Source organism: Nesoenas mayeri (genome assembly GCF_963082525.1).
Source record: "Nesoenas mayeri genome assembly, chromosome: 8".
In the NCBI taxonomy this organism is placed as follows: Eukaryota; Metazoa; Chordata; class Aves; order Columbiformes; family Columbidae; genus Nesoenas; species Nesoenas mayeri.
In genome coordinates, this window is record NC_137554.1 from 19,604,628 (window position 1) to 19,617,217 (window position 12,590).

General features: G+C 49.7%; 2 protein-coding genes across 4 annotated transcripts in view; both read right to left on the minus strand.

The window, feature by feature from the left end:
* The window catches only part of MTA1 (metastasis associated 1), an 82,469-nt gene extending 73,343 nt beyond the window's left edge, over positions 1-9,126 (minus strand). For all 3 annotated transcript variants that reach the window (XM_080348428.1, XM_080348427.1, XM_080348429.1), the window contains exon 1: positions 8,948-9,126. In XM_080348428.1, coding sequence (XP_080204554.1) covers positions 8,948-8,975 — 28 coding nt within the window. In that variant the 5' untranslated portion in view covers positions 8,976-9,126. The remainder of the gene's footprint in view (positions 1-8,947) is intronic.
* PACS2 (phosphofurin acidic cluster sorting protein 2) overlaps positions 1-12,590 on the minus strand; it is a 100,478-nt gene that overhangs the window by 11,701 nt on the left and 76,187 nt on the right. The gene's annotated exons all lie outside the window — the stretch shown is intronic.

Here is a 12,590-nt window from a genome sequence, read left to right on the forward strand (position 1 = left end):
TTCTTCTGCCACTTCAGATCCAACGGATGTAGCTATACAAATATTTTCTGCAGTAGCAAAGCTGTGATCCTACGTCATTTCAGCTGCACCAGTACAACTCTTTTCTTTGTGGGACAATACCATGAACCAGCTCATGGAAATAGTCCAGGCTTCAAAATAAGAAAAACCTTTCCCAAAGGTGGGTTGTAGGGGAAGACGAGGATGACCTAATTTACAGTAGAGCCAGCAAAACACTTAAGCAGATGGAGAAACTAGTGAGAATACCTTAAATCATGGAGGGAGGCACTGGAGTATCCTCAAACTGCACCCTAAATCTTGTGCTCTAGCAGCCAAGAGAACACCCTATTCCATTGCAATTCTCATTGCTAAGGACAGATAAGAAAAACATAATTTTCCAAAAGATATGTAGTCAACACAGAAGACGACAAGAAATTAGCTTCGTGTTCAAGTATCTCAAGAGCTGCAAAACAAGAACCTCTGAAGTACTCAGACACCACAGCTGGTATCACCCTCAAGAAAGAAACAAAACAACAACAACAAAGTTGTGGTTTTTTGTTTGGGTTGGTTTGTTTGTTTAAGAGCGATGTTTGACTTCAGTTAGTCAACATGATTTAACTGCTTAGGCCATGGTATGACAGTATATTAAGTCCAGGAGTAGGGGTTTCAGTGCCAGATCAAAAACATCATGGCTTCACAATGTAAAACGCGGATGAAGTATAAACTCCTGCCATAGTTCTGCAGATGTTTCTTCAAACAAGAGTGCCAGTGAGCTGATTCATCCCCCGCCCCCTCATACCACCCCCTCAAGTTGTTACAGCTTCTCCTTGGGTGGGAGGAGGCAGGCACGCACATGGTAAGCCCGATTAGGAACTCACCCGGGTTAAAAACCATCTCCCAACCAAACCAATTCCCTGATCTGCTTCAATGCCCAGCCAAGGAACCAAACTGAGGGCAGTGACAAGTGTCTGCGAGCAGGCGCTGCTTAAATCGACAACCGCTACCAAAGGAAACATCCACAGAAACTGTCTCACTTGGTTGATTCAAATTTGCTCAGATGTTGACAATTTAACTCTGTAAGGACAAGCTCTGTGCTAAATCGGGAATCATCTGCTCACACCACACTAACTTTGTGCTCAGTCAAGTATCGTCTGTCCTCCTACATCTTGCGTAAAAGCACAGAGCCCACAAATTAAGCGGAGCATATCATGCAGTTTAACAGAAACATTACCATGGGCCACATCTGACACAGATCACAATTGGTGATCTGGAAACGCACAGACCCAGAGCTGTGAAATCCCAGGCGCCAGAAAGATTAAGCAGCTTGTGAGTAACACACGTGGAAAAGACTAGAGTAGCCTAATTTTTTTTCTTTCTCTTACAAACTCATTTTAAAGCTACCAACTAACTTCTTCGCTTTACTTCATTGATCAATGTCAAGTGAAAATTATCTCAGGAACACGCTTCCTTCCTAAAGAGGATCCAGCCAGAGAGCTGGAAAGGAGAACCTGTACATGCTTCCTTCTAGACTGGGCTCCACAGCCTGAAAGCTTCCTGGGTACTTCATGGGTTTGTCCCCTGGAGGTGATTCCATCTGCATCCTCACTTCCTTCAGCAAGCAGAAACTGAGCTTTAGTTAGGAGTGATATACCACAAACAAACAGATGTTTAATTCCGCACAAGAACATGAAGAAAACCTCATTCTTCCAGACTTAAGCTTTCCCTTACAGCTTAAGGGGATAAGAAGTTGAAGAAGTCTTCATGTTTCTCATGCTCACATCCTACAGGCAAGGGAGATACACCAGGGAACAAGTCCCCTCACTGGGAGTAAACAGATCACCCGAGATATGGATCAGGAGCTTTGCTTGAGGGGTTTCTTCTTTTTAGTCAGGCCTCGGTCATCCAACCACCAGAGCTTATAAGTAAACACAAACATTTATCATGGAGGCCAAGCTGAAATATCAAGGGTTTTTTTGTGAAGTAAATGAGTAAATCAGAAGAAGTACACAGGCCATTCTCTTTACAGGCTGAATTCTTTGCAAACAGTGGTTTCAATGTGTCTTGAGGCATCAAATCATGTTCAGTCCACTAAGAACCTCCCCAAAAGAAATGCAGGAGCAGCAGGAGGGAGAAGACGCGACATTCTCCCAAACTTCCAAAAAGAAAACTTTCTTCCTTAAATTCACCTTAGGCTTTACTGTATATTTAAAGTAAGTTGGCGAAATGCATGAAAAGATAAAGATTGTCAGAAATACTTAAAGCATAAATTATGTCATGTTTGAACATCTAGCACCAACTCTGAGAACTTCACAACATATTAACCTCCACAAACAACTGTATGACATATCCTCCTGGACAACATGAGAAACTTGCCATCTGCAATGGCGAATAAATTAAATTATTCATCTAAACACAAGGGTTCAACCCCCTTTGAACAGTGCATAACAAAGTTCCTTTTAAGACAAGGTTGTGTCTTTTTTAATGTGAAAAATTCCTTGACATCTTTCCCTACCGAAATGCTTTCTTACACATTAAATAATTACAGCAGAAACTCATTAGTTCTTGTTAACAACAGACAGCCCAACAGACCAAATTTGGTTTTACAAGTAAAGAGGAGAGAAGGAATCATACCAGACTTTAAAAACACTTTGAAGCAGGGCCTCTTTGTATATTAGATCTGCGGCAGTGAGCTCTGAGATACTAAAGACCTAGAGCTGTAATATCTTACAAGAGCAGCTTTCCCAACAGTTCCAGTCATCTAAACCTCAGGGGAAACTCAGGCAAAGCAGCCAAAGGGCTTGGTCAGTTACCTGTTTGGGGATTTAGAAAACAATCATCTTGCAAAGCAATAAGAGACAGTGTAAAAACTCGTTACTTAGTGGCAGAAATAACACTGACTTAACAGATTACTTGTTGCCAGAAGATGTGCAGAACTACAAGGAGGTTCGAGGTCCTTTCCAATTCCTAACATTCTGTGATTCTGCGTGTGATCTCCGACAGTTCATAACCCCACTTTCAAGTGACCACAAACTGCTCAGGAGTTTATAAACTGAAGTAAAAACAATAAGAGCAACCACCATATTCTCATCTTGTCCTATTGTGGAGAGATTAAGTACTCTATATTTATTTAAAGTTCGGATGTTTAAACTACAAAAGTTGCTTGAAAAACAACAACTAGATGCAAGTGAAAGGAAAATATGTTACGTTCACCCCAAATCTCACTAGTTAAACAGAGGGAAATGTTTAAAGAGTTTAGAAGTCCCTTTTACAGAATTTCTTATCAAGTGTCTGTGATCCACCATTGTACTGACCTGGCCAAAGAGGCAGCAGGTGAGCACTACTCTGCCAGGGACAAGGACCCAGGGGAAAGTCAAATTCCCCCCTTTGGCCGAGGCAAGCTTAGCACTTCTGCTCCATTTTGTGAGCTGCAGATGGCTTTAGAGCTATTACAAACCCACCGAGGGTGCATCAGCACAATTGTTCCATGTCCAGACCCCAAACACACCTGAGCTGCCCAAAACACACTCCCCACCTCACAATGTTTCTCAGTTAAAGGCTAATGACTGCCGAAGGACCCTGATACAGGGAAGAGAAGAAGGAAAGGAAGACTGTAAAACACAAGAAGATAAGCTCTTGCATAACTAGGAACGATGAAAAGAGGAAGAAACCCACTGCCTGGCTGTGGCTGAAAGGTGATAAGCTAGAAGCTGTCCTATATTTATTAGGTCCGATGACTGCAGAAACTTATTAGTAAGTTCCAAGAATAAACTCTTATATTTGTTATCTTTACTGGTTATTTAATACTTCTCTCCACTAAACACACTCCCAGCTCAAGTTACCTTCAAGTGCTCCACCTCAGCTAAAGGGAAAAACAAACCAACAAGCAAACAACCCAAACAAACTACAGTAACTCCTCCTGCAACCCAAAATACATACACACTGATAACAAAAGAAGGGGACAGAAAAACGTTGTCTGTAGCTAAATTATCTGAATTACATGCTCCAGATGCAGACTCAACATGTTTCTGTGCAAGCTTCCTTCATAGCTCTGTACCTTGGTTCTGTACCAGGAGAAGCACAGAGGATGATTATTGACATCACTGTGATGTCAAGAGGACCCAGGCACCCATCTGGTGGCAGCTCTCAGGCAACAGTGCAGATGTCAGGAGCTGTACAATGACAGGAGAGTTGGGATGCCAAAGTGGGGTATGTAACGGGATGGGGCGCGGGTCAAAGCGCAGTCCCCAGGCATGCATTAATAACATCCTTTAATAACAGAGATGATGTCATGCTGCCATTCTTAAAAACTTTGGTGATGGCTATGCTGAAATGAGAAGTATGACTGCAGCACAGACAGGCACACCAATCCCAGCTCTGATCTAGAGAGCACCACCAAGTAAACACCACCAAGTAAATTGTGGATCTTCAGTATCCAGCACACTGGCATAAAGCCACCGAGAATCTTGTGTGTCTATGCCAGGCACTGTGGGCTCACAATTCCACTTACTTTTAATGTGTTAGATGCAGCTAGAACATATGTCCCTGACTGACCCGTGATTGTATCTCCCAATGCGATTTAAGCACACCTTAAATGTACCACAAACTCAAAAGCAGTGATAATTTTGTAGCTGAATATGCTCCCAAACAAGAGGGTAAGTCTTAAAAGTTGAGAACGTATAAAAGGCTTTTCGTCTAAAGCATAAACTGACATTTGTCTCACTAAAAGTGTTGGCTTGGGTAGTTCTTTCCCCATCCTTCCTCTCTTTTCTTTCCCCATCCCCTTGTTCCCAGCCCTCCTACTGATCCCATTCAGCTGTTCACACAGGCCCACAGTGAACCAGATCGGGTAGCTGATGTAGATTAAAAATAATCCAGGAAAAAACAATGAGTGAGGAGGAGGGAAGGTAGAAAAATTTAAGTTCCTCAAATCAGTGCCAGATGGAAATGCAAAAATCATTGTTTCACTGCATTAAGAGAATGCCATGGGGGCATAAACCTGCAGTGGGGCTCAATTACCACCACTAAAGAAATACTTGTACTACGGTTGAACTCTCATGGAGAAGGTGGAGACAGAATAGCTTTTGGAAAGTCTCTCGATACTGAGATGACCTGTTCTCTTCCAGGCAGCTGACACAGCACTCTCCTGAAAGTGGAGCCTGGCACCAGCTAGAACAATGAACATCTCTCTCCCACATGCATTTTTTCATCAGAGGCCCCAAATTCCAGCTCAGAGGTCCCAAGCTTCTCAGATCTGGTGTTTGTCCAACATTCCCATACGGTCTGCAATCGTGCAGACTACCAGTCGGCTCCATGAAGCAGGAGGCCAGCCCACCACACCGCCTTCCAAGCAAAAACAGCCTACTCTCATGCTGCCATTTCTTTCATGGCTGTATGGCAGCTGTTAAGAAAATCCTCACTTCTGCTACACTGGAAGCAGGCGATTGCAGGATTTCTGTCTGGACAACAAGCAAGATCCCATATTTCATTTTGGAATTTGATACTCTGGCATCTTCTCCACGCACCTAAAAAGTTTCACATCCCCTGTGAACCGTGCTAGCTTATGAGAGTTCCATTTGCGTTGGCAACCAACCACCCTCCACCAGAAATGTACCAGTAGAAACTTGGCAGGAACTAGGAGAACCAGTTGGTTTCTCTAAGTCATCATCTTACTGAGTCTTACAACCATCAAGTGCAGCTCCTAGCCCCCTCAGCAAGCTCATACTGCCACACAACACTGAGAAGACTTGCATGCCACTTTTGGCCCCCACAGGGCAGGCTGCACAGCTCCTCTATTGTATGTCAGCGTGAAAAGAGAAGAAGACACTTGGTGTCCTCTGGAAGAGCTGTCAACCACATGTTTAAAATCAGCCTTTATCAGCAAAATGCAATCTACCATCCTTTCTGAGTCAACATATACTTCTAGAAGCGTTATTGATCGATAGCGAACAAGCTGCTTTTGGTAGCTGTTAGGTCTGGAGCTCATACAACACAATTTAGTAACCACAAGAATAATAACAGATTATCTGCTGAAATGTTTGTCTTCTAGTGGGAAGTGTACAAAACAACTATGCACAAATCCCATTCAGGATTTAATCCTGCCCTGGAGTTCACACTCAGCTTCAGTGCACAAAACCATTAATGGGAGCTACCAGCACCAGAGATCAGAAACTATTCAATGAGACAAACTCCTCTGGCTCAGACTGAACAGAGCGCTCATACAGAAACAGCTGCATCCATCCATATGTTGATCTTGGTAATACGTCAAATCAAGACTTCATCCATATGTACCATAATGGAGCACTGTAACCTTGGCTATCGGCCAACTGCCTCATCCTCTGCCCAGAAAGGTTACGGAGCAAATCCTGGACACCATTTCCAAGCACAGGGAGGACAAGGACATGACTGAGACCCGCCAAAATGGATATACCAAAGGCAAATCACACTTGACTAACCTGACTCCCCTCTGGGATGAAAAGACTGGCTCTGTGGCTGAGGGGAAAGGGGGGCTGTTGTACACCTTGACTTCATGGCAAAGGCCATGCTAGCCTCCCACCATATGCTTCGAAGTGCTGAGGTGTGGCCTGGTTACCCGGACAATAAAGGTGGGAAGAACCTGGCTGGAACATCAGGCTCAAAGGACAGTGACCAGCAGCAACAATCTTCACCTGGCTGCCGGTTACTAATGGCATCTCTCAAGGACCAACACCAGGGCCAGCCCTGCTTAAGAAGTTTTTAATGATCTGGATAGGGACCAGAGTACACTCTCTAAAAGTTTGGGGATTTGGTAAAAGCATGCCATATGCTGGAGGGCAAGGCTGCTTTGCAGAGGGGCTTCAACAAGCTAGAAAATGGGTTGACAAGAACCTCAGGGAATCCAACTACAGCTAGAGCAAAGCCCCACACCTGGGGCTGGATAACTCCACGCAGTGGTACAGGCAGTTGGAAAACCATCTCTGTCAGAAAGCAGCTGGTAAAACAACAAATTGCCCCAGAGTCAGCAGCGCACCCTTGCAGCAAGGGCAGCCAGCATCGCTGTGCTAGCAGAGCCTGCTCCTCTGCTAAGGACTTGTGAGAGCCAGAGGGGCGGTGACATACAGGAGCAAGCCCAGCACAGGCCACTGAGCTGGTCAAGTGCTGGAGCATCAGACATGCAAAGAGAGGCAGGTCAGGTCAGCCCAGGAACATGTTACTGCTGTCTACAACTACTGAATGGGACATGCCAAACAGACAGGGCCAGGCTCTTCTCTAAGATGTCCAAGGATAAGACAAGGGACACCAGCTGGAACATGAGGAAATCAAGCAGGAACACAAGGAAATAAATATTTGCCATCAGCATGGTCAAACACTGAACAGGGCCCAAAGTAAGGGTGGCATCACCATCCTTGGGAGACACTCAGAACATGACTGGACACAGTCCTGAGCACCCTGCTCTAACGGGACAGCTTCTAGCTGCAGGTCAGCCTAGAGATCTCCACAGGTCCCTTCCCACCAACTGTGGGGGTGCACGATACAGATTTTGTCATACAAAATACCAGAGATTACGTTCCACGCAAGACTGGCGTCTACAACATTAAATGCCAAACGATTTCCAAGAAACAATTCCCTTCACAAGTCACACAGGGAACAGAGTTGTAAATTTCCACAACTCATCTTGAACTCCATCTTTCTACTCTCAGCATCTCCAAACAGATGCAACGCTACACATGCACCATCAGTTTGTAGCAACCCAAGAAACGAAGCTGGGACAGCCAAGAAGCACACCTCATCCCTCTAAAAACAAAGTGCAACCAGAAAAGAAACATGAACGTGACAAAAGAAGTGATATTTTTCGTGGCACAAAGTAAGGGTAGGCCAGAAAACTGGAAAGAACAAAAAGTAGTTGTTGATGGAGAGCAGCCAGACAGGATGGCTTGGCCACCTTTGCTGTATTTTTTCCCTTGTTTACTTTACTCCAGTTTTACAGAACTCCACAAGCAATGAGGTATTTTGAGAAGGAGAGGACACCACAAAAACATCTTTCCACACATCCTACAGTCTTAGAGAGAAGGAAGCTCTGCAGAACAGCTTTTATTAAGGAAAATGGCCGAGCACAAATTCATGCCAGATCACCCTTGGTTTATACTCCATAAAACACAATCCCAAACTCTGTTGCCTCTCCTTTCTCTTCACGTGAGTCAAAACAAAGGACAATCAGACAAGAGTGCAACCCTCAACAGAAGACTAATGGGAAAGCACACAACAAAACAGCAAGAGTGGAAGGGGAGGCCAAGATCTGCGGGATGTGCCTCAGATGAGCCCCCCCCAGACTACCAGCAGCCTCTGCCCATCTTTGTGCTCCTTATCTCAGCAACTCCTCCCTGTTTCCCACCCCTACAACCTCGCATGACCCCCATTTGAGCAGCCACCCGCCATTCACTCCCCCCAGGCCCCACGCCGGGGCCCATCCCGGTGCTGCTTCCCCACGGCCTCTGGGCTTTGCCGTGCCCCGGCCCCGCTCACCTAGCTCCCCCTGCCCGGATCTGCCCCGTCACCCGCACCCTCCAGCCCCACATACCCCCGTAAGTCTCTTCTCCCCCTCGTACCCAAGCCGGGCTGCACCCCCGCCCCGCCCGGCCCCACAGCCCGCACAAGAGCTCCCGCCACAGCCCTTCACCCCGTTTAACCCCACGCCCAGCCGCCCCACAGCTCCCCAGGCCCCCGCCCCGCTCCGGCCACCCCTCCAGAGCCCCCCGGGCCCCGCACCCCGCCAGCCTCCCTCCCGGGCTGCCCCTCGGCCCTCAACCCGCCTCAGGCGCGGCCTGAACCCCGGCCCCGCCGCCCCGCTGGGCCGCCGCCCCGCCCCGGGCCTGCCCCGCCGCCCCGGCCCGCCGGGGCCCCGAGGCGCCGCTCGCACGCGGGAGGGAGCGAGGGGAGGGCGGCGCGGCGGGGCCGGGGCCCCGAGGGCCCTTACCTCCGACCCGGTACATGTTGGCGGCCATGCCCGGGACGGGGCCGGGTGCGGGCCGCTCCCGCCGCCGCCTCCAGGTGCCGGATCCGCTGGAAAATGGAGGCTGGAGCGGCCGGGCGGGGGAGGGGAGCGGGGGAATTAAAGGGGCCGCGCCGGCTGCCGCCCGGCCGACAGGGAGGGAGGGAGCGAGCGAGGCGGAGGGCGGGGCGGCAGCGGGCCGGGGGCGGTGGCGGTGGCGGGCCCGGGCGGAGAGGGGCCCGGCGGCGGCGGGAGGGAGGGGAAGGCGCTGGCCCCGCCGCCCAGCCCGCAGCGTGGGGGCGGCGCTCGGCGGCCTGTACCCGGCGGGAGGAGCGGGCCCCGCGGCGGCAGCGGCAGCGGCGCTGCTCGCAGACAGCGCCTGTCCCCGCACGGCTCGGCCGGCGCCACACGGGCTCAGCGCTCCCGCTCCCGCACCCGCCGGTCCTGGCGTGGGCAGTGCTCCGCAGACACACACATCTGCCCGGCACACGGGCTCGGGCAGCACTCATCGGCCCGGGCACACCGCTGTCCTCACACACACATCTGCCTGGGCACACCACTCTGCTCACACACATTGCCTGTGTACACCGCTGTCCTCACACACACAGCTGCCTGGGCACACCACTCTGCTCATACACACTGCCTGTGTACACCCCTGTCCTCACACACACAGCTGCCTGGGCACACCACTCTGCTCACACACATTGCCTGTGTACACCCCTGTCCTCACACACACAGCTGCCTGGGCACACCACTCTGCTCACACACATTGCCTGTGTACACCCCTGTCCTCACACACACATCTGCCTGGACTTGGGCACAGCCTCCTCATACACACAGCCGTGCACATGCACTCCTCTGCCTATACTCACAGCACTTTTCTAACACACACCTGCCTGTGCACTAGTCCTGCACACACCCACCTATACACACAGCCCTGCACGCAGACACACCTGTACTCACACACAGCACGTGTACTCGCAGCCCTTGTTTCACACACATCTGCCTGTACAGCAGCCCTCACACACACACACCGCCCATATTCATAGAATAGAATCATTGAATTGTTTCGGTTGGAAGAAACCCTCAGGATCATTGAGTCCAACCATAACCCAACTCTAGCACTAAACTATGTCCCTAAGAACCTCATCTGAACACCTTTTAAACCCCTTCAGGGATGGTGACCACCAGTTCCCCGGGCAGGCTGTTCCAATGCCTGACAACCCTTTCTGGGAGGAATTTTTTTCCCAACATCCAGCCTCCCCTGGCACAACTTGAGGCCATTTCCTTGTCCTATCACTTGCTACTCCATGCTACAACCTCCTTTCAGGTAGCTGTAGACAGCAATCAGGTCTCCCCTCAGCCTCCTTTTCTCCAGGCTGAACAGCACCAGCTCCCAGTTCACACACAGCCTCTGTGTACGGACAGCGCGTGTCCTCATGCACACCTGCAGCCCACTCATACCATGCAATATTCCTGCTCACGCTTGTACCTATCTCTGGACACTGCCTGGTCTCCCTGACACCTCTCCATCCCTTCACACACACCTGCTCACACACCCCTGCCTCTCCTACAGAGTCTCTCTGGGGTCCCTGCAATGGCGAGGGGCTGCCTGGCCTGGCCCCTCCATCTGTGTCACCTGCTTCCCCCGAAAGACATGGCCAGGTATCTCCTCAGGTATCAGCCCTAAAGGTAAAATGCAGATGACCACTTTACCTTTCCTTGACCTGCTAACCTGGGGAGTGTCACCATCCCTTCTTCACCCATGCACAGCTCCTCTCCAGACATCTACTTCTGCAGCAGTTACAGGGTTGTTGAATGGTTGCCAGCTCCAGGTTGCTCTGCAAACCATACACATTACCATTTCCTCTCCTGTGGGAAGTGACAGGCTGACACCAAAAAGTACCCCAAGAAACCATTAGTCTTTGGCACATAACACCTTCACAGCGGGTCCCACAGCGAGGGCTGACGAAGTACAGCAGAGCAGGTGACCAGCCATCCCCCCCCGGACTACTTTGCATGTGCATGGCCAAGGCCGGATGGTGAACCCCAAAGAGCTACACCTCCAGGTACAGTCAGACGTGGGGTTCCACTGGCCTCTTGGGCACAGCAAGACATCCACACTCACTTCTTGACTCCAGCACAGAGATAGAGCATCACCTGCTGTTATCTGAGTTGGGTGTCAACCCAGGAACCCTCCTGACAGTGAGACAGCTCACAACAGCCAAAAAATATCTGTCATTAAACTCTGCTGGAGTAAGTGGTTGACAAAACAAATGATCATACCCCTTAGCAGGGCTGGGCACTGCCTGTGCTCTCAACCCTGGTTGTTAATCAGGTCCTGAAACAGCTACGCAAGACTGCCCAAAACCTTGACATCTGCCAAAATACAGCTACTGGAAAAAGAACAGGGCTTTTGTTAAAATTCAGTTTCCACATTAGAAAAAAACCTGAATCTCTGACAGCCCTTGGATCCCAGTAGGGCACAGGCCTCTGCTTTCGTGTTTCTATGTATGCAAGGAACACGGCTGAGCGAGGAAAGCACTTCTGGGGTGAAAAATCAGTCAGCCAGAAAAGTTCAGTGTGCCTGGGCTGGGGGGCAGCACCGCGGTATTTCCTCCTTTTGGAGCCGTTTGGGACACCACAGGACAAAAGGGTTGGCTCTCCCCAGGCTGCTTCTGCAACCATTCTGCAGACCAGAAAGTAATTCAGTAGGATGCAGAAAAATTACCCAGAACAAATATTTACAAATCACATCATGGGGCAGTCAGTAGATACACATGAAGCAGGCAGTCACATGGCATTGACTACTCTTCCAGACACTAAATTGTATTTTAAATGATAGCAACAAAACCATGTCAGAACTTCCCTGCTGTTCCTTTTCCTGGTTAAGCAACAAGCTGTGGTCACTGCCGGGGCACTGGGAGGGAGATAGCAAGGGCTGCTGCAGCCTAAGGAGGAGTGGGGTCTTACAACATCCCATCTCCTACCACCAAACCCCACTCCCATGGGTGCCACCAACCTTCCAGAAGGCTTTTGGTGCATCACAAGGCATCGCTTGTATTTGGTGCCTCTCACATGGCAGCAAGGCTGCACCTCTGCTGAAAAAGGCCAAGACCTACAGAAGGAGGACGTCAGTGCTTTGAGAGTCCAGTCTGAGGTTGCCTTGCAGAAATTGGCTTGTCCCAGCATGCATGGGCAAGGGAAGCTCTCTGGGCCCATTGCATGTGACCTGGCACACCCCAGCCCATCCTTGCTCCACCCAGCTCTGTTTTCCTTCTCCTCCCTTCCAGAACACAGATGAGCATGCCCATGGCCTCACTGCAGCTTTTGGCTTAGCATGGAGAGCTCATACATGCTCCCCAGCAATGTGGGGGGCACCTGCTCCCCCTGCCAGCTCCCAAAGCCTTCCCCACTACCCCAGGCCCCTCTGCTTGCACCCTCCTTCCCGTGTTGAGAACAGCTGCTCTGCAGGCTCTGAAAGGTGAAGCTCAGGCTGTGCCTCTTCTATGCAGCTGTGCCTTCGGTGTAGATTTAGATCTGAACCTGTGCAAAAAAACACACAGCCAAAACACAGCCCTGACCCACATGTCTCCTCTATCCGGTGCTGTCTCTGCACTCAAGTCCC